We start from the raw sequence: 25,880 nt of genomic DNA on the forward strand, positions 1-25,880 counted from the left end.
GGGACTTCAATGCTGTAGAGTCCAATTACCAAAGCGGCCATTTTCTCCAGGGGAACTGATCTCTATCAGCTGGAGATCAGTTGCAATAGCAGGAGATCTCCAGCCAGCCACCACCTAGAGGTTGGAAACCCTAGTAAATGTTGAGCCCACAGTGGAGAGAGGCATGGGGGGCTAGTGGAACATGGAATCTGGGACTGGGGAAAGGGTTAACGCCAGTGCTTTTTTCTGTTGCATCCCCCACCAAATCACCCATTTCCCCAACATTCAAAAATAAACAACCATGTCACAACCATTTTAATTTAATGAGGACATGGCCGGCATCTGCGTCCAAATAATGGCAAGCCAAGAACTGTCAGAGCCCAGTGTTGGGAGGAGGTTGTGATTTTCCTGCATTGTGCAGGGGGTTGGACTAGATGACCCTGGTGGTCCCTTCCAACTTGTAGGATTCTAATCGCTAGAGTGGAAGTGGAAATTCGCCAGCATTCAAAAGTAAACAACCATGTCACAACCATTTTACATGAAATGATCACAGGAATTGTAGGTTTCAACGTCAAAATCTGAACTTCAGCCCCCCTCCTAAACAAAATCAGCCAGGGAATGAGCTCTTGAGTCACTTGGTTGCTTGAGCTCAAGACAGGCCAAATTGAAATGAGCCCTCCTCCCTGCAGAACGGCCTCTTTGGGTAGACAATGACGCGGGTCTCACCGTGCGGCAGGGCAGGCATTCCCGGCAGGCCCAGAATGGGTTAAACTGCACCTGTGGTTCACTGCGGAGCTGAAAGGGGACCTTGAAACAAGAGGATCATTACAGCCTAATTCAGCAGATTGACTCGACTAATTATTACAAGCCCTGCAGCACTCTGTTTCCTTTCTGTGATAGCTACTCTGTGGGAAGAAGTGTCCCTTTCTGCATGCTCTCGATGCCATATCGAGCCTCCCAAACACCACGGGGGGCCTCTCAAAGATGCATTTGTGGAGCTGCCGTTCCAGAGGACCTAATGCATCATGCTCTATTCTGTCCTCTTTATACAGAGCCCAGATGTAAATGTCTCGCAGTGTTTCTAAAGGGCCTAAATCTTTTTTCAGATCCAGAAAAACTGCTCCTTCTCTCAGACGCTGATCCAGTTGTCTCCTATCAACTGTCACTCTTTGCCTCAGCAGCCAAGAAAATCCGGGCTAAAGCAGTATTTAATCAGGGTGTTTAATGCATTTGATTACTAGCTTTTGTTTGGTCGGACTGTTTTAATGTTATTATTTATGACTGGGTTTTGTATGCCTTCGGCCACAAACAATAAATTTTTATCATATTGTATCATTGCAAGTGAGAGTGAGGTGCGGAAAAATTCTAAGTTACTTCCATCTATTGTTTATTTGGGGGGGGGGTGTTTCTAAGCATGTGCTAAATACTGGAGACTCTATAGTGGGATGGCCCTTTTCTTATCACCTGGTGGTACTGGGTGGAAACAAACTGGTACCTCCACCAGGGCAGTACAGACGGGATCTGTCATTTGTTTCACTAAAGAAATCGTTGTGCGCTAGTTTTAAATGCCAAAGATGGATTCTACACATTACCCCGCTCTCCACGTGCAATTCATATTTCTGCAGAGAAACCCAGCCCCAAATAAATCAACAAGCATCAAATTCTTTTGCATGTTCATCTCAGCGTATCAGTAAAAATGGTCCTATTTCCCCCCACACATACACACACAATTATCACTAGGTAAATTGACTCACTGACCACTTATTTCTCAGAAGCAGATTTGGGAGCAACGGGCATTTGCAAATCTGTTTAGAAACATCACCTTTGCCTGGCTATCATCATTTTGGCTGTTTTTTAAACCTGAGGCTATAGCCTGTTTAAAAGGCTCTTCTGTGAACTTTTTTCACATTTATGGGACATTAACTTCTCAGGAGCTCCTCTCTTTCCTCCCATTCCAAAACGGCTCAACATTGCAGAGCTGGCCCTGGGAACAGGGCTTTGCAGGAAGCGGAAGCACTGCTTCGGTTGGTCAAGCTGACAATTTTTTCCAGTGCTACCTGCAAAGCGTGCTGGGTCAAAATGGAACTTGAGTGTCAAATGTAAAGCTCAGCCTCCAAACCCTTTTCCCCCAGCCACAACGGGCCCCACACTCAGATCAACGAGACTGCTGTGGGATACTGTGCAACTGGCGGTTTGGGGGCTAGACAAGTCTCTCTAATCTTACAGCAGAAATGGCACAGCCAGGCAGAAAGGTAGACTACCGAGTGGAACTGTAATTCTGTAGGGAGTGGGGGGGTGTTTCAGTTCTGCACCCCACAAGCTAGAAGCCTTTGGGGTGCCCTCCCAGCTTCACACAGTGTGCAAAGGCCCACAACCTCCCCCCCAAATCAGTGCACAGACTCCAATGCGCGGAAAGGGACTGGGTTCCTCCATCTAGCTGTACTCACCATTCACACCCAGCACATGGACGCATTGTGATGCTGTGTTTCAAGAGACAGAAGCCTCGCCCTGTTTCTGTCATCTTGAGGAGGGGGGAACAGACCCTGAAACCTCGAAACCTCGTGCCCCCCCCCAGAATCCTTTTGGCCTCTAAAGTGCTACTGGACATCTTGCTCTTCTACTGCAGACCAACATGGTCACCCTCAGAAATTATCTTCTTGGGGAGTGGGGGGGGCTACCCATAGCCTGTAGTGAAAAAGACACGAGAAACCCTGAATGGCAGCTAAAGACCACAAGGTTGCAAAGACCAAACTCCATTTTCACCAGGATCCAAGGCACACCAGAGAGAGTGCACGGAAAGAGAGCCGATGGGGCACCGACAAGAACCCCTGCCCTCTTTAGGCAGGGCTCCATTTGGAAGGAGGAGGAGGAAGAGGAGGAGGAGGAGTTGGTTTTAATACCCCAATTTTCTCTACCGTTAAGGAGTCTCAAACCAGCTTATAATCCCCTTCCCTTCCTCTCCACAAAACAGACAGCTTGTGAGGAAGGTGGGGCTGAGAGAGTTTGGAAAGAGCTGTGACTAGCCCAAGGTCGCCCAGCTGGCTTCATGTGGAAGAGTGGGGAATCAAACCCAGTTCTCCAGATTACAGTCTGCTGCTCTTAACCACGACACCACGCTGGCCCTGCCCCCCCCCCCATTTTTTTTTAAGGAAGTCTTCTCTACAGCGTGCTTTCGATTCTGACAGCCTGCGCAGTTAACTCGCGGTGTCCAAAGTGCTCAGCGGAAGGGGAGACTCATACCAAGACAGCTGACTCTAAGTTCCTCTCTGCTGCCACTATCAGAGCTACGTAATAAACCAAAGCTGCGCCTGAAAGGTTTCCTGCTACATCAGGTAGTACTGGGGAAGGCGAGGCGTTCTGTGCAAATCATGGGAGCGCATGAAGCGGTGCTTTGGTGCTGCGCGGGAGCAGACACGCCGCAGTCCCTACAAGCGGGATTATCTGCTCTCTGGCTCTCACGGCGAGGCATCCTGCAGTGTGCCCGCCGCTTACATCTTGGCTTTCCTGTTGACAAAGAACAGAGTGAGATTCCGTTAAGGAAATGCATCCGCGGAAAGTCCGTGGCGATTACTGCTTTCTGCTCAGAAAACAAAACCGGGCTGCCAACTCAAGCGGGCTTTCTAGAGCGTAAGCCCCACTGAATAAACGGGGGACCTCCTCCTAAATTACCACTTTGGGTGCATCGCAGCCACTCGGGCGGTCAAGGAATTCCATTCGACTCTCCCATTTTCAGGGCATGGAGCCCCCGCTGGAGGATGCCAATGTTAGTTGCAGCCAGGCAGGGGTAAGAGGAAGAAGACGGAGGAGGAGGAGGAGGAGAAGAGTTGGTTTTTATATGATGATTTTCTCTACCAGTTAAGGAGATTCAAACCGGCTTACAATCGCCTTCCCTTCCTCTCCCCATAACAGACACCTTGTGAAATAGGTGGGGCTGAGTCCAGAGAGAACTGTGACTGGCCAAAGGTCACCCACCTGGCTTCATGTGGAGGAGTGGGGAATCAAACCCAGTTATCCAGATTAGAATCCACCACTCACATAGAGAAGTGGGGAATCAAACTCGGTTCTCCAGATTAGAGCCTGCTGCTCATGTGGAAGACTGGGGAATCGAACCCAGTTCTCCAGATTAGAGTCCAGCGCTCATGTGGAGGCGTGGGGAATCAAACCCGGTTTTCCAGATTAGAGTCCAGCACTCATGTGGAGGAGTCGGGAATCAAACCCGGTTCTCCAGATCAGAGTCCAGTGCTCATGTGGAAGAGTGGGGAATCAAATCCCATTCTCCGGATTAGAGTCCGCCGCTCTTAACCACTACACCATGCTGGCTCTCATCGAGGGGCAACTGCCACTCTCAAGCGACTTCTGTGTCAGCCAGAGGTGTGAACCATGGAGAAGGAGCCAGGGGGTTGCCATCTTGGTCCTGTGTAAACCATGCCAGGGGAGCCAGAACCAGGCCAAAGGCTGGGAACTGTTCTATCTATATCTATAGTTGTTTGTCCAAGTATTTTTCCGGTTGTTTTTGTTTAAGCCCCCAGTGAGGAGAAAAATGGGCTATAAGAATAAAAATAAATTACTGAGACAGAGAGAACAGATATGACATTGATTCATGGCTGGGACAGAGGGGAGGGAATAGGGCCCCAGCGTACCATCCACACCTGGCTACTTCAAGTGGAATAGTGTCCAAGAAAGCAATGTGTTTTGGGGTTTTTTTGCTGCGGAGTTGGGTTGTCGTTGAACACAGGGGGACCGAGGTGTCTGCTAAACACCCTATCAACTGGTTCTTTAACCCTGGGGGCAACTGTGAGACAAGAAGGGGCATGAGGCACTCAGGGAGGGGCATGAATGCCCAGAGCGGGAAGGGTTCTGGCCGCGGACGGAGTCAGGGGCCGTCTCCTCTCACCAGCACAAGCTGAGCACTGCAGCAGCTCAAAACATGGAAGCTGCAGAGAGGCTGGAGATGGGGGGGGGAGTCTCTGGCCGCAACAGCCCCTCCCTGACTCCTGGCTCTTTTCCTAGGGGAGGGAGGTTTTGGGAGGCAGGGAGACCTGCTGTTGGCTGGATTCTGTGAGTCTGCTTGCTAAAGCAAAGGCAACTGGGAGGCTTGGGGGAGGCAGGAGAAAGGACAGAACCCAGCCCGTGGGGAACAAGGTTAAACCCCGTCCCCTCCCCACATGCAAAAACACTGCCTGGACAAAAGCCCTTTAAAATCGCCACATAAGGACACGCAGCATGCAGCTCCACCCTTAGCTTGGCAAGCTCCTTGGGGCAGGGACCTGCCCTCTCCGGCTTATGCTGTAAAGCGTTGCATGCCTGTTATGCGGTAATGCTAATTGCAACATTTAAATGACTAGCTAGTAACCCGAAGAAATTGCAGGACGAGAAAACCATCTGAAGGTCTAAGATCTCCCCCTCCAGGATTCTCTCTCGGGGACTTAAGCATGCCAATCCCCCCCACACACACACACACACACTTCTTTTTCCTCTAATTAACACTGAGTTGTTCTCAACATCCTGTACTTCAGTTTCCTTCAAGGTCAGGGGGTGTTTGTTTGAGGGAGGGGTGTCTTTTGGCTACTTTACAAAATCCTATTATTCTGCAAGTGACCCCCAAGTATGAAGACACCCCCTTGCCTGTGATTGGCCTAGTTTTGCTGCTTTCCACACTGCAACAAGGACCAGACAATTATTATATGTTTTGACAATGATAAAGATAGAGAATACTAATTTCTGCCCCGTCTACTTTAGCTAAGAATGAAGTGCGAATTTGCATGCATCCCTCTCCCTGAATATCACCAGTAAAGCATTTCATTCACCTGCGATTTACTAAGATGTTGTTACAATCAGTAAGGAAATGTGGACAGAAGAAGAAGGAGAAGGAGGAGAAGGAGAAGGAGGAGAAGAAAGAAGAGGAGGAGGAGGAGTTTTTATACGCTTTCTTTCTCTACCACTTAAGGACGAATCAACCTGGCTTACAATCTCTTTCCGTTCCTCCCCCCACAACAGACACCTTGTGAGGTAGGTGGGGCTGAGAGGGTTCGGAGAGAACTGTGACTGGCCCAAGGTCGTGCAGCTGGCTTCATGTGGAGGAGTGGGGAATCGAACCCAGTTCTCCAGATTAGAATCCACCGCTCCAAACCACCACTCTTAACCACTACACCACATTGGCCTCAATAACCCGTCCCCCCCCAAAAAAAATCCTTGATTAAACCTAAAGTTAAGGCATGCAGTTAGACCCATTTCAGTCCCATAAAGCAATGAAATGCTAGGCAGTGCAATTCCCAGAGACCCTTTGGAATAGCATCGGCACCTTAACTTTTCTCTGTGTCATGAAGGACTTTTGAAACAAAATAAAGGTCTCCCCAAAACTGAGCCTGCCTATTAAACCTTGCCACGGATCTGTTCTGGATCATGGCCATTGGTGTTTTCCAGCCACGGTATCTCCCCTGCACAAGAGAGTGACAAGAGAGAAGCAAGCGAGATTTGTTTGCAAGCCGCACGGTTATTTCTGGACGGCAAAAGTCCGCTTGCCCATCAAAACCAAACTCTAAAGTTCTGACAGCTGTGTCTTTGGCACACATGCTCTAGGCCAGAAATGCAAGCAAAGACTGACGTGCACACATGTACAAACGCAAGCACGCACACACACACACAGAGATCGGGAAATTTAAACAACTTACAACAGCTGATCTAAAAAAAAAGTATTTATTTTTTCAGAAAAATAAATCCCCACATACAGTTGGGCTTTTTGTATTAAGAAACAATTGGTCACATTTTATTGCTAGCATGTGTAAATATATATATATTTGTATATTTCTGTACAAGTGATCAACAGAAGCGATTGATAAAAAGCTACATTAAAATAACTGTAAATATTCGGGTTACACAAGATTAGTCATTCATAGGCTAGTCCAGGGGTGTCAAACCTACGACCCATGGGCCGGATCCGGCCCCTTGAGAGCTCTTATCCGGCCCGCAAGCCAGCTGAGGCAGCCACCCGCCCCAGCTCTCAATCTGGGCTGGCAAGGCATGGCCTGGTCCATCCAAATGACATTTATGTCATATCAGGCCCTCGTAACAATTGATTTTGACACCCTTGGGCCAGTCCTTAAGCAGCCAACAGATCTCGTGGCCTCATTTCAGGGTCATCCCTAAACTGATAGACACCAAAGAGACTTCTTTGAGGTATGGTGGAAGCTCAGTGCTATGCAGAGGGGAAAACTGGCTCAAAGAAAAGCTGAAAGCAGAGCCCAAAAGACATAATCCACCGGGGACATTTCTTTGAAACAGGACTCACACCCCGCTTCCTGGTGGACTGTATCAGCATTTTTCAATAGAAGGGGGGGGGGGGTTCCTGGATTTTATCTACCTTTAAGGAAAAGGCTTACAATTGCCTTCTCTTCCTCTCCCCACAACAGGCACCTTGTGAGGTAGGTGGGGCTGAGAGAGCTCAAAGAGAACTGTGACTGGACCAAGGTCACCCAGCTGGCTTTCTGTGGAGGAGTGGGGAAACCAACACGGTTCTCCAGATTAGAGTCCGCCGCTCATGTGGAGGAGTGGGGAATTGAACCCGGTTCTCCGATTACAGTCCACCACTCTTAACCACTACACCATGCTGGCTCTCCATTCACACAGGACAGTTTCTCTGGAAGTGGCCTAGCTGATTGGTATGTCAAATATGTGCCAAATCTAGTGTAGGACTAGATTTATTGCGCTGTTTAACACATCTTGAACCAGATACTCCACTTCTATTGTTCTGAATCTGGAAAAGGCCCATTCAATCCAAAACCAACCACTCACATAAAAGCAGGGAGAGGGGAAACAGTGCTCCTAGAATGGGAGTTTCCGTATTTGGTCCTCAGGCTGCTCAAGAGAAGTGTGTGCACAAACCTTATGTACAATATACAGCACAGCGGCCACGATCTTCCCTGATGGCTACAGACTGCACAGTGCCACAGTACCTGTTTCTGGACAACACAAAGGTGTCCCTGGGAGAGACTTGGGGCACAGGCCGCGTCTGCACCCATGCAACACCCTTCCGACTCATAAGACCCTTTGCCAACCTCCCACGGAGACTGGGCTCCCGGGCTCCCATTCTCGCCAACATCCAGACTCAGCCGCAGGAAGCAAAAGGAGCAAAGCTGGGAAGAAATCTCAAGCTTGTGAGTATGACTGAAGGAAGCAGGGGCATGGCCACAAAGGCAAGAACCGGAAAGGGGGTCTTCCTGCCCTGTGAGAGTGCCGCCTCTGGCTCACTGCTCTGAGGAGATCCCTCCCTATTTACTGGATTTCCCTGGATCCCCTGCAGGACTTCTCTGCAGCGGAAGCTGGCCGAGATACGCTGCGGGGGGCACCGCTCCATGAGAAGGGTGCCACCGCGCAGCAAACCTCAGCACAACCAGTATGCCTCGTGACAGCTGACCCACAGATTGGCTTCCTACTGGCCCTTATCTGATGTGCAACTGACCTCTAGTAGGCGAGCTGTCTACATACAGATGGCAAAGGTATGTGCCTGGCCTTGCAGAAGACTAAACCATTCTGGTTCATCGAGGCATAACAGGGAATGATCTCACTGGCCCCAAACCCGAGCCGATCTCTCTGGGGTGATCTATTAGGAAGGGTCCCAAATTGCTGAGCGGCTTTAATGGGGAAAGAACCCCCCAAAAAGCCCAAGGGAGAGCCGGGCCTTTTTTTATGGAGCGCTCCGTCCATCGGGCCGCAGCCGGTCACCAGCGCTTTACCCAGGGATGCTTTATGCTGTAAGTCCTTCCGGTCCTTCGCTTACTTGGGTAAATATTTCTCCAGATACTCCTGAAGCCACTTCAGCTTGGGATCGATGCAGATCTGCTTGCTGCTGTTCTTCAGCTTGGCACTGCCAAAAAAAGAAGGGAAGAATTGCAGGATTAAAACTCCGATCGCCACCAGGACCCGCAACCGCTCAGTTCAGCGCTATAAAGAACGTTCCATGGCGTGAGAAACTGCTGGTGAAACTGCTCTATTGACTTCATCCATATACAGTTTTGTTCCAAGCAAAATGTTGCCAGCTGGGAGATGCCAGTATTCTTAGAGGAGGCGGAAAGTGGTGTCAAGTCAAAGCTGACTTTTGGCGACCCCGTGGGGTTTTCAAGGCAAGTGATGTCCAGAGGTGGTTTGCCATTGCCTGCCTCTGCCTCATGATGACCCCGGACTTCCTTGGTGGTCTCCCATCCAAGGACTGCCCACGGCTGACCCTGCTTAGCTTCTGAGATCTGCCTAGATTAGGCAAGCCTGAGCCATCCAGGTCAGGGCACAAATATACTTAAGCAGCTGTTAAACCTCAGCATTTCTAAAAGAAGTCACAAACAAAACGCAGATGAGTTTCCAAATACAAATGAGAGCAGATGCCATACTGGATCTTTTAGAAAGTAGAAGAGTTGGTTTTCATACCCTGATTTGCTCTACCTTTAAGGAGTCTCAAACTGGCTTACAATCTCCTTCCCTTCCCCTCCCCACAACAGACACTTTGTGAGGTAGGTGGGGCTGAGAGAGTTCGGAGAGAACTGTAACTTGCCCAGGTCACCCAGCAGTCTTCAGGTGGAGGAGTGAGGAAACCAACCCTGTTCTCCAGATTAGAGTCCTCCACTCACGTGGAGGAGTGGGGAATCAAGCCCGGTTCTCCAGATTGGAGTCTGCCGCTCACGTGGAGGAGTGGGGAATCAAACCCGATTCTTCAAATTAGGGTCCACTGCTCTTAACCACTACATCCATACTATTCACATGCAATAGGCTGGATCAGTCCCAGCCGTGTCATAGCAGCCCAGCCAAGGGGCTTCTGCCCTCCCCATGAGCAGGCGAGGGGTACAGCGCCACCTCCTCCCTATCTCAAGGTGGTTTCATTTCACCAGGTTTCAGAACTAAACCCACTTTCTTATGCTTAACTCAACCATATCAAAATCCCTGCTCTTTCCAGGTTATCCTGACACTTATCTTTTCTGGTGCGTGAAGAATCACACCGCCAAAATGAGGGAGGGAGGCAGCAGGAAAATTTCTTTTTTCAGGCAAAACATTCCATTGACATTAAAACTGGTTTCCACCGCAATGGAAGACCTGGCTTCCAAACGAACAACCACGATAAAAAGTCAGATGAAATATTTTGTGAGGGTTTTTGTTGTTGTTGTTGTCTTCCATGTCCCAGGGTAGTCAAGGCTGTTTCCATTCTGAACTGCACACTGAATTCCAGTGCTCTTTTATCAGTCCGGGCCCTGACCTGGATGGCGCAGGCTAGCCCAATCTCTCCAGATCTTGGAAGCTAAACAGGATTGGCCCTGGTTAGCAGTACTTGGATGGGAGACCACCAAGGAAGTCCAGGGTCCCTACTCAGAGGCAGGCAATGGCCAATCACCTCTGCTCGTCCCTTGCCTCGGAAACCCCACGAGGGGTTGCCATAAATTGGCAGCCACTCGAGGGCCCTTTCCACCACCGCAGGAAATCTGGAGAGGGGAGGGCACGCCTGACCCGCCACAGGGGAAAAGCAGATCCAGACTCTGACTTTACAGAGCACAAAGGATTTTTCAGCTGTATTCCATAAGTTTATATGTAACGTTCTACAGAACGGGGCTCCCCTGCAGAAGAGTATTTATCACGGCCCAACGCATACCAGGAAAACGGCCTCTTGAAATATCTAAAGCTGCCTGGAGGGTTTTCTTTCACCAAAAATGTGCAGCTGCAGATCAGTTCAAAAAGAAAAGGTTACATGCTTTACAGGACACAATATCCTATTTCCCCCCTCGTTCTAGAGCAGTTCTTCATCCGCTGAATGACCGCTGTGGAGTCCTGAGCAAAGGCACATCAGTCTGCCAGCAAAAGGAGCAGAGAGCCAACTACCCATTAACTATAAAGTTCAAACTATGGGACATGACCACTCCTGATGCCACTTTGGAGAAGCCACTGAACAGCCAGGAAAGAGGCCTTGGCCTGGGTGCAGAGGCTTATTGCACATAGGAGCTCCCCTGGCCAGGAAATACAACGGCAATTGGCATCTCATTACAGCATTATGATGTTACAACGATCCGTCTGTCAGGTCCTCTGAATGCCTGGCCTTCATTTAAAAATAAAAAAGTATGTCTCTAGCCTCTTCTGTCACGTAGATGTAAGGGGATGGGCATATCTCTGCACAAAAATAGGGGGGGAGGCTTATTTTTAAAAAAATGAAAGATGGGAATTCATAGAACCTGAGTGACAGACATTTATAGCATTTAAGGGGATAATGATATGTCAATTGCCGATTTTTTTTAGAAACTGAAAATCCGGCAGTGCGAGGGGGGGTAGCCAAGCAAGCAGACCATGGCAGGGGAAAGGCCGTGTGGAAGCCAGCCCCATATCGGCAAGCTGCAGTGGAGAAATCACCCCAAACTCCTCCCCATCTGGAAAAAAACCGGGGGCTGGGGGTGGAGAGGAACCTCAATTTGGAGAAATGTTTGAGTCCAAACTGGAAGCGAGACTGGAAACTTGAAAGAGTATTTTTATAGTTTCGGGTGGGTCGCTGTGTTGGTCTGCAGTGGATCAAGATTCGAATCCAGAAGCACCTTAAAGACCAACGAGATTTTTTTTTGGGGGGGGGGGTATTAAGCTGTCGAGAGTCAAAGCTCACTTCTTCAGATCTAACAAAGACATCTGACAATTTCACTCCTGAAAGCTCATACCCCAGAAATCTGGTTGGCCTTTAAGGTGTGACTGGACTCAAATATCACATTTTGTGTCTCTGCAAAACTAAAATAAATCAATAAAAATGCACCCCAAAATCCACAACTAAGAGGCCTTATGCTCTTGTTTGCAAATGGTGTGAAATAAGAAAAGGACATAAGAAGAGCCCTGCTGGATCAGCCGAAGGCCCATCAAGACCGGAGTCTGTTCACACAGTGGCCAACCAGGGGCCTCTAGGAAGCCCACAAGCAACATGACTGCAGCAGCATTATCCTGCCTGTGTTCCACAGCACCTAATGTCATACGCCTGCTCCTCTGACCCTGGAGAGGATAGGTATGTATCATGACTAGCATCCATTTATACTAGTAGCCATGAATACCTCTCTCCTCCGTGAACATGTCCACTCCTCTCTTCAAACCTTATAAATTGACAGCCATCACCACATCCTGGGGCAGGGAGTTCCACAATTTAACTGTGCATTGCATGAAGAAATACTTCCTTTTGTCTTTTTGGAATAAGAACATAAGAAAAGCCCTGCTGGATCACACCCAGGCCCATCAAGTCCAGCAGTCTGTTCACACAGTGGCCAGCCAGGGGCCTCTAGGAAGCCCACAAGCAAGACTACTGCAGCAGCGTTGTCCAGCCTGTGTTCCATAGCACTTAACATAATAGGCTTGCTCCTCTGATCCTGGAGAGAACAGGTATGCATCATAAATAAAGATGGCCTCCGTTCATGTTAGAAGGAAGGCTGGGGAGGGGAATCTTCTTTCGTTGCAGCTTTCATTGAGCTTATCGGGTCCCTTCCAGGTGCTCAAGCCGACTCAAATGCTACTGAAGTGGCAGTAGTTCAGCTGGGCCCTGCGTGCCAAGGGAAATACTGGCAGAAGCCTGGCAAACCGCCAGTACAGCTCCTGCAAACGATGACAGTGCGCAACACGAGTCCCACACCCTCAGTCGTCTGTGCATCCCTTCCAGAGGTTGCATGTACACCAGTGATTCCTGATTCCTAATCCTTTCGCTCTCTATTTTATTGTCTCTTGCGGACGCTGTGACGCTTGCTGCTTGCTTATAAGGGAGGGTGTGGGAGACCTGGGTTTGATTCCCCCTCCCTCACTCTGCAATGGAAACTGTGACCTTGGACCAGTTGCACACTCTCAGTCTAGCCTACCTCGTGGGCAGTTTCAGAAGACAGCGTTGCTGGCCTGCAGCAGAAGAACCAGATTCTCAAAAGCATCTACCCTGAAAATCTTGTTGGTCTCTACTGTGCTCCTGGACTCGAATCCAGCTCTTTGACCTCACAGGGTTGTTGTGAGGACAAAACAAAACAGACAAGAACAATGTAAGCTGCTTTGCGTGCCCCCCCCCCCACACACACACACACACACTGGGGAGGAAGATGGGGATGTCAATCAAATAATTAACTAAATTTGGTTGCCTCACAACTAGCGCACAATTTTTTTTTGGCCTTTTGCAATGGGGGAAGGGGTTTCATGATCATGTTGATACTGGTCCAAGCACGTGCCCCCTTCCTGGAGACACGTCAAGTGTGTTAAATGGGCAAGGATAAAACAGGAGGAAGGGGAAATTAAATTGCAGAACTCCTTGCCCCAGGATGTGGGGTGATGGCTGCCAACTTGGAAGGCTTGAAGAGGGGAGTGGACATATTCATGGAGGAGAGGGCTATCCACGGCTACTAGTCAAAATGTATACTAGTCATGATGCACACCTATTCTCTCCAGTCTCAGAAGAGCATGCCCTATTATATTAGCTGCTGTGGAGTACAGGCAGGAGAATGCTGCTGCAGTCGTCTTGCTTGTGGGCTTCCTAGAGGCACCTGGTTGGCCACTGTGTAAACAGACGGCTGGACTTGATGGGCCTGGGTCTGACCCAGCAGGGCCTTTTCTTATGTTCTTACGAAAGGCTAGGCTGGGACCCCCAGGTAGGCTGGGAAAGAGATGGAAACAGGCTCCATCCAGCTGGATAGAGCCAGAGGAGGAGAGAAGTCCTCCATCCAAATGTCCACTTGTAGTATTTTGGGCCTTTTTAATCTCCACCGATTCCACCTTTCCCACTACGAGGACACCCCCACAAATCATTCCATGGGGTCCCCATCCCCCAATGGCAGCAGGAGACTACAGTGGGGGGGGGGCACCCAGGAACACTCCATTCCGCTGATGGAAAATGTACTCTGGATCCAACCCCTTAATCTTTTTATGAGAAAAAGGGCACAAACATAACAGAGCCAAGAACACTACACAAACATTGCCTAAAAATCATTATAATAGCAGGGGGTGGGAGAATAACAGATGTTCCCCTGGTAAGTCCAAAGAATCACGATTAGTACTGGAAAGTGAAAGGTAATTCCATCTGATGCTATATGGCAGAGTTTGGACGTGCACTTAATGTACTCAATTTCACCAGATTAAATAACTCCGAAACTTGCCTATGGGCTCAGCTAGAAGAGAGGTGGTTTTCCTTGGTAAATAATAGCCACAACGGGCTCCGATTCAAGTGTGGGGGGGTGTCAATTTTCCCTCTTGTTTTCAGGGCCACAAATGGCCCTGGGGCTACCATCCATCCTGATGGCAGAAACAGCCCCATCGATCGGATCCCAGTTCCAACCACAGCTCCCCACAGGCTGTTATTTACGAAGAGAGAGATGCGATTGGAGATCACACCTGTCGGCCCCTGAGCCGATCCTTTTTTCCCTTAGGCTTTCAATTTACTTCCCGTTGTTTTGCAGATCCTAGCAAACAGCTCGCCCAGTCCCACTACTGCTTTTCACAAAACTTTACAGAGTCTGTTCGCTTGGTTACGGAGATCTCGCCGAGTCCAGATATCGCACCCTTTCCCGAAAGCTGCAGCCCTCCTGAAAGCCCACAACCATGCCCCCACCTTCCTGGCAACCTCCCCTAATTTAGTTCATGAGCCTTCATCCCTCATTCCAAACACACACACACGTACGTATTGCCACTCTCCCCCAGCAATGCCCCTGCTCTGGCATCGTCCTGACAAACCCATTTGCGACAAGAGCGTTTTGGGCACAGCTACAAGTTTCTGAGGCTCAGTCTGGAGAAAACCCCGACCATCCTGCATACGCTTTGGGGCAGAGAAATGCAACAGGCAAACGGAGGCTGCAGACAGTTCCTCCAAATGGACCATCTCCATGAAGTCCCAGTTCACACATTATCACTTTTTTGGCATAAATGTTGGTCACACTAAAATTCTTCCAGATCCGTCTCCCTCTCGCTTGTCCGGTTCCACCAAATCGTGCCTCTCCTCTGCCCTGCTCGCAGCGCAGAGGGAGAAGTCAGGCCTGTTTTCTACACCTAGCGCTCTTCTTTCGACAACCGGGCAACAAAACCTTCTGGTGGAGTATTTGTTTCTCAAACTGGACTTTCAAACCACAACACACAAAGCAACGCATTTGGGTCTAAGGGTACACTCTGTGGAAAATCAGTAGAAGGCGGCCAACGCCTCTGCAATATTTCAGAGAAAATAAAAATAATCAAGTCAAGGGTGTGGACGGGCACGTTCTGTGGCCCTCGGCTTTTCGTCCCCGGGTGGATTACTCTGGATGAAATACCACCACCGCTCTGTTTGGTTTTCACAGTCGGACAGACTAGAATCAACCCCACTGCCCTGGAACTACAATCACCCCAGGAACAATTACAAGCCAATTAAGCTCCGGGGTCTTTTTGCAAACAAAAGATGTTGCAAATAAAAATGTTCCCCTCTGTGTTTTTCCCCGGTTGCTTTTCTAGAAGGCTCTCCTGATCACACATGAACCCAGGCCTTTTCGTCCATATCCATAACACTAAACAGCGAGCCGAATACAGATACAAACCCGAGCTGGACGGTCAGTACGAGCCGCGGGCGAGAAAAGAGCGTCCGTCCCCCACTTACATGATCTGGAGAGAACAGCCGGGGACAGTCAGGATCTTCAGGTGCTTGATGTGGGACTTGGCCACTTTGCTCTCGAAATAGCGGCAGGGACAACGATAGGTCAAACTGATGGGCTTCCCTGGAAGGAGGGAGGAAGAAAAAGATATCAGAGATGCTCGCCAAGGCAAAATGTTTATCTCCGGCTTTTAATGATGCGTCCTTCTAACTGTATATTCTGGATTTTGCATTTCTGTATGTTTGATTACCTCTGTATTACTGCGCTTATTGAAATGGTTTTGCTCATGGCCCGTTGGTCCATGAGCATAAAGGACAGTAATAAAGGAAGTTTTAAAAAAGATATCAGCAAGTTCCGACTGACACAACCTTGAAGGACAAAAATACAGGGGGGGGGGAGAGATAGTGCTTCTCGGTGCTTTGGAGAAGTTTAATCCCCTTCCCCACAAACAAGCCCCCCAGCTCTGATTTCAGCCTTTTACTCCTGGCGCTCATGGGGTTAGGAGACAAAAGAAGAGCAGAGAAACGGGTGATTTTCCCGAAAAGGAGCCGGCTAATCGTCCCGCGTGGCTGGCGGCAATTAGGTAAGATAAAGGCAGCAATTGAGGGGCCCGGGAGTTATTCCTGCCAAAGGAGTTGACCTGAGGCCACATGAAAAGCCGGTGGGAGAAGAAAGACAGGCCACAAAGCTTTGCAAGTCAAAACAATCCCCCCCAAGCACATGCTCATGCACAGAGCAAAGTGATGGTGGGGGGGGCAGCTAAGCTCTTGGCCCTTCGAAGTCGATGGCTTTCTAAATAGGAGTAAACTTCTTGTCACCACAGGGTCCCAAAGAGACACTGGGAACCACTCGATCTAGCCCTGGTTGCAAACTGCTGCACACACATCAGGGGACGATGGGGAAACGGGGCCTGATCCCAGCGCAGAGGAGGCAGGGCAGGCTGGCTGAGGCAAGTCCTAGCGGCTCAGAGCTTCAACGCGAGAAGCCGCAAAGCCTCCGGATCTTGCCCAAGGGGCTGGACACCCCCACTCGAGCTCACCTCAGTCCCATTAGGCCAGACTGCCTATGAGGCCATTGGGGCCACAGATCCAAAAAGCAGATTGGGGGGAGATCAATCTGCATCCTGCCTGTAGTTGAGAGGGAGATAACTCTTCCTGGGGGGGGTGTTTTTTTGGGGGGGTTGCCATCTCCTGGGCATGGAGTAGGGGTCACTGGGGATGTGAGGGGGAGGTAGTTGTGAATTTCCTGCATTGTGCAGGGGGGTTGGACTAGATGATCCTGGGGTGCCTTCCAACTCTGATTCTATTCCTCCCCAAGTTGCTCTCCCAGTCAGAAATCCCACCCCCTCCAAGTAGTTTTAAGCCCAGGGTGGGGGAGATGGGCACCCCACATTTTTCAGCAATGGGGGGGCATTTTCTGCTGGGAAATCGCAAGAGGGGAAAAGGCTAAACCTGCTTTTCTCCAGCCCCACGGTCCTGGTCCATATGCACACACACCCTTGCGGCATTTCAGATCCAAAGGACATATTGAAAGTTCCAGTCACAGGACTGGTACAGTTGGGGGGGGGGGCTCGCACCGGGGATGCGCCCCCAGCCACCCAAAACGATTTCTCAGAAAACCAGACAGTTGGGAGAAGATAGAAATCATGCAAGCCCCCCCCCTTCTTTACACATGCATTTACCTCTCCAGTAAAAGACAGGGGGCTTTATGGGCTCAAGCACAGGTCACCCCTCACCCCCCACTGCTCCGGCTCTGGGATGCTGCCAAGTCTGAGCACAACTACCTTAGATAGCTGATGACACTCGAACCCGCAGCCTCGCCCACAAATCAAAGGCTGCTTTGCCCTTCTGATATAGACACCCCTGCCGAAACACCAGCTGCAAACGCCCAGGGAAAAGCCGGGCAAAACCAGCCGGCCCCCAGGTTGCCCTCATCAAAGAGGAGCCCCCCCCCCCGGCTGTTGGGGGGGCAAGCATCAGGCAGTCTTGCACTTGGAGGGAGGGAGGAGGGCAGGAAGGGGGGGGGTCCCTTCGAGGCACCCACACCCCTGCAAGGGCTGGCACTAAAGGGGTCTCCGAGAGAGCCAGGGGGGGCTGTGGAGACCCTGGCAGGGGCCGGGCAGTGACCTCGCCCGACAAGGGGCAACTTCAAGGCCGGGCATCCCGGACTGGACCTCTGGAAACGACAGCACCCTGGACAGATGCTTGAGGGCAAAGCCATCATGAAACCAGTACGGCTTACTTCTGAGTAAAGGCAGACTGCGTGAGAGTGGGCTGGCCGAGGTTCAAACGAAAACAAAAAGCAGTTCCTTCTCCGGGCCAAGCAGGAGACGACCCAGCCGGGCGCGGGTTTGGATCGGGGCCGCCCCGTCGCGGGACCCACGTCCCGCCGTCCAGGGAGGAGAGCCGGCCCGGCCCGGCCCGGACGGGGAGCGCCTCGGGCGCCCCCGCCGCCGCCGCCTCCCGCCCCGCTGGCCCCGCGCGAAAAGCGGCCCCGATCCGCCGCCCCCTTTGCCCTCGGGCGCGTCGGGGGAGCGCCGCCCGCGGCACTGGGGCCAGCCCCGGCGGCCGGACCCCTCCGCCCCAGCGCCCTTCTCCCCCCGCGCCGCCCCGTCCCGCCGGGCGAGGCGCAGCAGCTGTCCCAGGCAGAGCCGTCGAGGGTCTCCCCGCGGCCGGCCCGGAGCACGTACCGGCCGAGCGGCGGAGGGCGGCGAGCAGGAGGGCGCAGGCGACGAGGGTCAGCAGCGCTTGGCGGCCCATGGCAGCCCCGCAGCCCGCCCGCGATCTGCCCCGCCGCCACCGCCTCCCGCCCCTCTATAGAGGCCGGCCGGGGAGGGGCGGGGAGGGGAGGGGAGGGGAGGGGCGGCGAGGGGGCTCTGACGGATGGCCCCTCCGACAGCCGGGCTGGAAAGCGGCCAAAGCGCGCCCCCCCCCGTCGGACAGAGCAGGCAGCGCGGCCCCCTCCCCCGGGAAAGGGCTGCTGGCGGGGGAGGGCAGGGGGGTCTCCGAGCCCCAAGACCTCCCGGGGCCGCCCTGCCCTCTTCTGCAGCGACACCCACCCATCCACACACCCACCCTGGACGGGGCGGCCGGCTGCGCGATTCCTCCGAGGAGAGGCGGGGCTCGGGAGCCGCTCGGCCCTTCGCCTTCGGGGGCCGGAGGGGGCCAGGCTCGGACCCCCAGACGCCCCCCCCCCCCGCTTCGCCTCGACCCCTTCTCGCGTCCCCGAAAGAGGTGCGGGCCCCCAGCCGGCAGGCTCCTGCTGCCCTCCGGTGGCCAGGAACGGAAGTGCGCCTTGAGCCTGCCGCCGGCCTTTGGACGCACCTTTGCGCCTCATCCTGCCCGCGGCCCGGGGGCTCCGCAACCAAGGAGCGGGCGGGGGGGGGGCGCCAGACGCGCATCGCCTCCTTCTGCTGTGAACGGGGGGTCCCGATGGATGGCATGAGGCTTTGCCAGGTGTCAACTGGACCCTGGCGGGGGCGACCTTGCAGAAGGAGCCTCTCGGCTGGGGGCAAGCCTGCGGGCGCACCAATGCCCTCTGCTTTTCTCAGGGGGACAGGCATGGCAGAGCAGGGCTGGCTACCCGGGGGGGGGGGGGGTGCGGTTCCCAGCAAGGGGGCAGAAGAGGGCAAGAGGAGAGCCTAGCGAGTTTGGCCAACCTTTCTGTTGCCGATTGGCACTTCTTTCACGAGAGAAGGAAGGGGTTTGACTGGGTGGGCCTCTGGGGCTTCCCACGCACACTGTCGACTCCAGCCGCTGCCCATGACAACACAAGACAAGCCCAGCTGGATCCAACCCAAGGTTCGTCTGGCCCCATATGTTGCCTTGTCTGTTGTTCAAGACTTTCTATTCCTTGGCTCCATCATCAGCCAAAAGGGAGACTGCAGCCAAGAAATCAGAAGGAGATGGAGACTGGGAAGGGCAGCCATGAAAGAGCTAGAAAAGATTCTGAAGTGTGAGGATGGCTCACTGGCAACCAAGGGCAAGTTAATTCATGCCATCCTATTCCCTATTACTATGTCTGGGTGTGAAAGCTGGACAATGAAGAAAGCTGATCGGAAGAAAGTAGATTCCTTTGAAATGTGGGGCTGGAGGAGAGGGTTGCGGATACCCTGGACAGCCAAATAAACAAATCAGTATCAAATCAAGCCTGAACTGACCCTAGAAGCTAAAATGACTAAACTAAGGCTGTCGTACATTGGTCCCATTATGAGAAGACAGGAGTCACTGGAAAAGACAAACATGCTAGGAAAAGTTGAAGGCAGCAGGAAAAGAGGAAGACCCAACAAGAGATGGACGGACTCAATAAAGGAAGCCCCGGCCCTCAGTTTGCAAGACCTGAGCAAGGCTGTCAAAGATAGGACATTTTGGAGGACATTGATTCATAGGGTTGCCAGGAGTCGGAGGCAACTTGACGGCACTTTACACACACACATTGGCCAACCAGGTGCTTGCAAATGGCTGTCCCAGCACCCCCCTGCTAGTCCTCCACAGCAACTGGTGTTCAGAGGCGGACTAGATTGACCTTTGGGCAGAGGTTTCTTCTTGCCATCCTAGCAATTAGCCATTGGCGGCCGACCTGTCCCCCAGGCACTGGCCTCCTTTCAGCTAAAAGCACAACTAGATCTTGGGGCTGTGAATTCCATGCTTTAAATATATCTTCTGTAAAAAAAAGTTTTTCCTTTTGGATGTCCTGAATCTGCTGCCTGTGGATTGAAATTATGGGTATCGGCTGGATATTGGTGGGGGGGAGTTAAGGTAAGAATTCTTTGGCAATGGAATTATCTACCTAGGGAGGTAGTGAGCTCCCCCTCACTGGCAGTCTTTAAGCAGAGGCTGGACAAACACTTGCCAGGGATGCTCTAGGCCAGAGGTGGCACTCAGAGCCCTCTCTGTGGGCACGCGAGCCGTCGCCCCAGCACAGTTTGCCTGAGTTCGTTCCCCCAGCTGAGGAGGCTGGGGACCAGCGGTGCCTTCCCGGCTCCTCCAGGAAGCGCCGGGTTCCTTCCCAGTGCCTTCTCTGCAGTCGTCGGCTGCGTGCTCCAGAAGTGAAGACAACGACGAGCCTTCTGCCGAGGACTGGAAGAGGCGGAGCCGGGACGGGGCTGGACCAGGAGTGGGACGCCTGGGCGGCCGTCTGCGGCAGGCTGGTTGGTGACTGCAGCACAGGGGGTTGGCGGTGAGGGCTGAACAGGGGCCCGCCTGGCGTTTGTGCTGGAGCCAAGCCCTTCACTTAGCTCGGATTTCCACTCTGCTCGTTCATGCAAGGTGCCTCTGAGCGCGTGCAGAGGGCTGTCCCCACCATCAGCCCCCCTGCATAACAGTCTTTTTAAATTCGTATGAAGATAACAGTTGGAAAAAGAACCAAACTGAAGGGGTGGGGGCTATGCTCCAGCTGCTTTCCTTCCCCTGCTCGGCCGCCCATGCAGGGTTGCCAACCTCCAGGTAGTAGCAGGAGATCTGCTATTTCAGTTCACCTGGAGAAAATGGCCGCATTGGCAATTGGACTCTATGGCATTGAAGTCCCTCCCCAAACCCCACCAACCTCAGGCTCTGCCCCAAAAACCTCCCGCAGGTGGCAAAGAGGGACCTGGCAACCCCTAGCCCCATGTGGACTTCTAGCTGTGTTGGCACTTTGCGATAAATAAGTGGGTTTTGGGTTGCAGTTTGGGCACTCGGTCTCTAAAAGGTTCGCCATCACTGCTCTAGGCTGATCCTGCATTGAGCAGGGGGTTGGACTAGATGACCTCTATGGCCCCTTCCAACTCTATGAGTCTGACACCCCCAACCATTCTTAAAACCAGCTTCTCAGGCAGGGGGGATGCACACCTGAGATTGTAAAAGTCACTGGGTGCTCTGGCCACAGAGGACTGTGCCCACAGGTGATTTGGCCCTCATTTCTTCCATATTTCAAGTCCGGAAAGAGTTCCAAATTTTAGATGGTCCCCACTTTTGTGCAGAATCGGAGTATTTGTCCCAACATTTGTTAGTGAATTTAGGACTTGCAGTAAGCAAAATTCAGTCTCTAAATGCGCTTTCCAAAAAGGGCCTCATTTAAATTTCTGTCCCTGCAGTTAAGCATCTACAAATGAGTTTTTTCTTCTTCTGGTGATTCTTCTTTGATCTCCTTTCTCCTCCCTGAGGAACCCCTTGAGGGAGGCTTGATGGGCACGGAGTATTTATGCAGGTATGGAAACCTGCATTTTATCAACGGAGAAGTGGGCAGCTCGGATCTGCATCTGAAACCAGAGACTCCCGGGAGCCGGGAAACACAGGAGAATCCAGCAAGCTTATGTCCCTGCTGGCTGCTTCAACCCCTTACCCTTCCCAGTTTCCACGCCAAAATCTCCAGGAGTTACCCAACCTGGAATTGGCAACCTGAGCGAGGGGGCATTTTGACCAGGGAAATGAGGGGAGTCACGCAGGGTCATAGAGATGGAAGGTACCCCCAGGGTCCACTAAGCAACACACCTAGGAATGTGTGGGTGTGTGCATCTGTGTGAAAGTAGCTGTGGAAGAATTGCTGTGAAAAAGCGGAGGGCGCAGGAAGGGCTGATAGTCCCATATCTCCCCCTCCCCCAGCCCAGAGCCCCCAGTCCAAAGCGCTGCCTCCTGAAACTTTTTTTTCCCCCCTCACTCTTGGAGTTTTTGTTAACCTGCGTTGGCACAGAAGTTCTTGTGCCGCTGTTGAGGAAGGGCTTCCGGAGACGGTTTGACCAACTGGCATCTCAGAAAGCACCCCAATTAAAAAAAAAAGTGGGGAGAGGAACGCCTGCGATTGGCTGCAAGCTAGAAAATACTTCTAAAGCTCTCCAGCCACAAGTTGGGATTTGGAGCCACAGATGTGCCATCAGTCATGGGCCTTGGCGTTTGCCATTGGATGGCTTCAAATTTTTGCTTGCTCTGCCCAGCAGGCCAAGGGGGTGTACCTGCTTCCAGCTTCCCCCACACCCACTGAAGACGGCAGATCCTACTCCAGATGCAGATGACAGATCTCCCCCTTCCCGTTAAAAAAAAATCCCACCCAACAAAGAGCTCTGGAGAACCCAAAAGCTGGCATTTGCACTGTGTTGTGTTGGCTGGTTTTCGTAAAAGGTGTAGCGTTTTGCTTGGAGCGTCTCCTCCTCCAGGAAGGCCGCGGCTGGACGTTCCTCTCTGACCCAAAAGGGTTCTCTTCCATACCAACTCATACCTTCATCCTAAGCGCACTTTTCTTGGGAATGAGCTTCCCTTAACTCAGCCGGACTTACTTCTGAGTAAGTGTGCATACAGCCAGGCTGAAATCCTGTCCCTGCTTAGCAGAAAGCAAGTCCCCTAGAAACCTGCAGAATTGGGGTGGGGGGAGGAAACTACACATGACAAGCAAATGTGCATAATGAAGCCCTGACTTTTCTTCATAAATAAAAACCCAGTGGCTGGTGGGGAGGAGCTATTAGTCAAAGCAGTGGGAAGGGAGAGGATTTAACCCTTTTTTGTCGCTCAAAATCTTCCCCAAGCTTTCTCCCACAGAGGGAGAGATTCCAGATGTGCGTATTATTGTTGCAAACACTCTAAAACAGGAGGGGAGGCCTGCCCGGTGTTGGTTTTGTCAACTTTTGAATACTGAGAGCCCTCTCCATTGCAAAACTAGCAACAGCCGTCAACAGCTTTCCCAGAGGAATAGCGATGCGCCCAGAGACATGTGGCACATGGCCCCTGTGGGAAATCTTTCGTGCACACGGAGAAGATGAAGCAGACTCAGCCGTTGCTCAGGACTTGCGTATCTTGGGGGATATCCATGCCAGCACCTCCCTTTTAGTTATTCGTGTGTGTTTTGCCCTTCTTCTTTTTTTTGTGACTCTGCGGCATTTGTGCATTTTTAAATCTGTGTCTGTTTTTCTCCTCTGTGAAAGTCACGGCGATGCCAAATAGTTAATAAACAAACGGCAGGGAATAGATTGCTGTGAACTCTTGAGCACCCCAGCTTTGGTACCTGTGAAGGATGCACTTTGCAAAACAGCAGCTCTGTAATGGGATACCTCGGAAGTCACAGAAGTGAACTCTGCATTGGAGGTTTCTTTATTCATTCATTCATTCATTTAATTTGACTTATAACCCATTCTCTGTTCCAGTGGAAGCTGGGCTCAGAGCAGCTAACATCAATAAAAGCAATAAAAACAACAATAAAAGTATACATATACAGAAGAATATACAAAAAAAACAAATTATACAGTTTAAAACTGGTAATTTATAAGCTTTGGAGTGCCACAGCAGATCCCCGTTCTCTTCATGCTCCATCAGCTGCAGATTAGATTCTTCCACCGAAGAGTGGGTGGGATCTAGCCAACATTATGCGTTTTGAGCCGATATTTATTTTGTTTAGGATCCTCTGTGAAAGTCATGGCAGTGATGCCTAAGAATAAACAAACAGTAGGGAAAAGATTGCTGTGAACTCTCCAGCACACCGACCTTGGTACCTGTGAAGAATGCACTTTGCAAAACAGCAGCTCTCCAATGGGATACCTCAGAAGTCACAGGAGTGAACTCTGCATTGGAGGTTTCCTTTGGGTCCCAGGACGTGGTGATGGCTGCCAGCTTGGAGGGCTTTAAGAGGGGAGTGGACATATTCATGGAGGAGAGGGGTTTTCATGGCTGTTAGTTAGAATGGATACTAGTCATACTGCATACCTATTCTCTCTAGTATCAGAGGAGCATGCCTATTATTTTGGGTGCGGTGGAACACAGGCAGGATGGTGCTGCTGCACTCGTCTTGTTAGTGGCTTCCTAGAGGCACCTGGTTGGCCACTGTGTGAACAGACTGCTGGACTTGATGGGCCTTGGTCTGATCCAGCTGGGCCTTTCTTATGTTCTTATGGGTCTCCACAACAGATCCCCGTCTCTTCACACTCCATCAGCTGCAGATTAGATCCTTCCACCAAATAGTGGGTGGGGTCCAGCTGACATTAGGGGGTTTGAGCCGATATTTATTCCAGTAGTAGAGTCACCCCTGTGCTCTAAATATATTAAATAGGCATCAAAGGGACTTAATTAAAAATGCTTCACTTTGGCTGGCTTACTGTGCAATTCTAAAGAGAGTTACTCCAGTCTCGGCCCGTCCATTTCAATGGCCTTAGACAAACTCTGCATAGGATTGTGAAGTTGTGCTACACGGATCATCATTTAGGATCCCAGTCCCAAAACCAGTAGCCCTCCCAAGCCCCCTCCCCACCACACACACTCATACTACCTTATTGTTAGAAGAAGCATTTTAGCAATTAATAAATTAAATTTATTTACAGTCTAAAACCAACAATAGATTCCTTTGAAATGTGGTGTTGGAGGAAAGTGTTGCGGATTCCGTGGACTGCCAAAAAAACAAATCAGTGGGTTATAGATCAAATCAAGCCTGAACTGACCCTAGAAGCTAAAATGACTAGACTGAGGCTGTCGTATTTTGGTCACGTCATGAGACGACAAGAGTCACTGGAAAAGACCGTCATGATAGGAAAAGTTGAGGGCAGCAGGAAAAGAGGAAGACCCAACAAGAGATGGATGGACTCAATAAAGGAAGCCGCAGCCTTCAATTTGCAAGATCTGAGCAAGGCTGTCAAAGATAGGACATTTTGGAGGACTTTCATTCATAGGGTCGCCATGAGTCGGAAGCGACTTGACGGCACTTAACACACACACACACAAAACCAACAAAATCTGATATAATACCAAAAAAGTGTTAAAACTATCAGATATTATTACTACAACAAAATGATAATTCCCTGATTGGAAGAAAAAAAAAAGGATTGGGCTTTTTGATTTGCTGTTTTTGGTTTTTCTCATTTTTTGCAAAAAAAACCCCACAACTTTTGAGTTAAAATACGTTGTTAAATGTAATTTCTTGGTGTCCAAAGTTAATTGTGTTTTGAAATGTAAATTGGGGTTTGCGGACCGGTCTGCGTTAATCTCTGCGTGTTCCGTGTGGACGAGAGGCACGGGCGCCCTCTGCTGGACAGGCGCGGCCACTGGCACTAAGATCACTCAACTGGGAAAAGCAATTCTTTGCGCCGGTTTCTGCCCCAGGCTGCGGGCATCGCAAGGGCAGAAAGGTTCATGCCGGGCAAACATCAGGTCCCCGTGGATGCAGAGGGGAAGCTCTCCCCCCTTTTAAAGGCCTGAAGCGCAAGCAACAAAAGGGGTGAAAATCCAAACAGTCTGGGAATGTGTTGCTTTCACTGAAACGCAGGCTCCGTAACTCTGGGGCTTTGCATAGGGTTGCCAGGTCCCTCTTCGACGCCAGCGAGATATGTTTGGGGTGGCCCTTGAGGAGGGTGGGGTTTGGGGAGAGGCTTCAATG

The 25,880-nt window shown here is 51.2% G+C and overlaps 1 protein-coding gene across 1 annotated transcript; it reads right to left on the bottom strand.

Annotated features, from left to right (window-relative positions):
• Nucleotides 1-3,345: 3,345 nt before the first annotated feature.
• On the bottom strand, nucleotides 3,346-18,313 carry CXCL12 (C-X-C motif chemokine ligand 12). The gene is given in 6 exon segments (XM_056850545.1): nucleotides 3,346-3,483; nucleotides 6,345-6,377; nucleotides 6,380-6,416; nucleotides 8,756-8,842; nucleotides 15,560-15,677; nucleotides 18,244-18,313. Coding segments are annotated over 6 exon segments (483 nt in total).
• Nucleotides 18,314-25,880: the final 7,567 nt, after the last annotated feature.

This window comes from Euleptes europaea, chromosome 5 (genome assembly GCF_029931775.1).
Source record: "Euleptes europaea isolate rEulEur1 chromosome 5, rEulEur1.hap1, whole genome shotgun sequence".
Lineage (NCBI taxonomy): Eukaryota > Metazoa > Chordata > Lepidosauria > Squamata > Sphaerodactylidae > Euleptes > Euleptes europaea.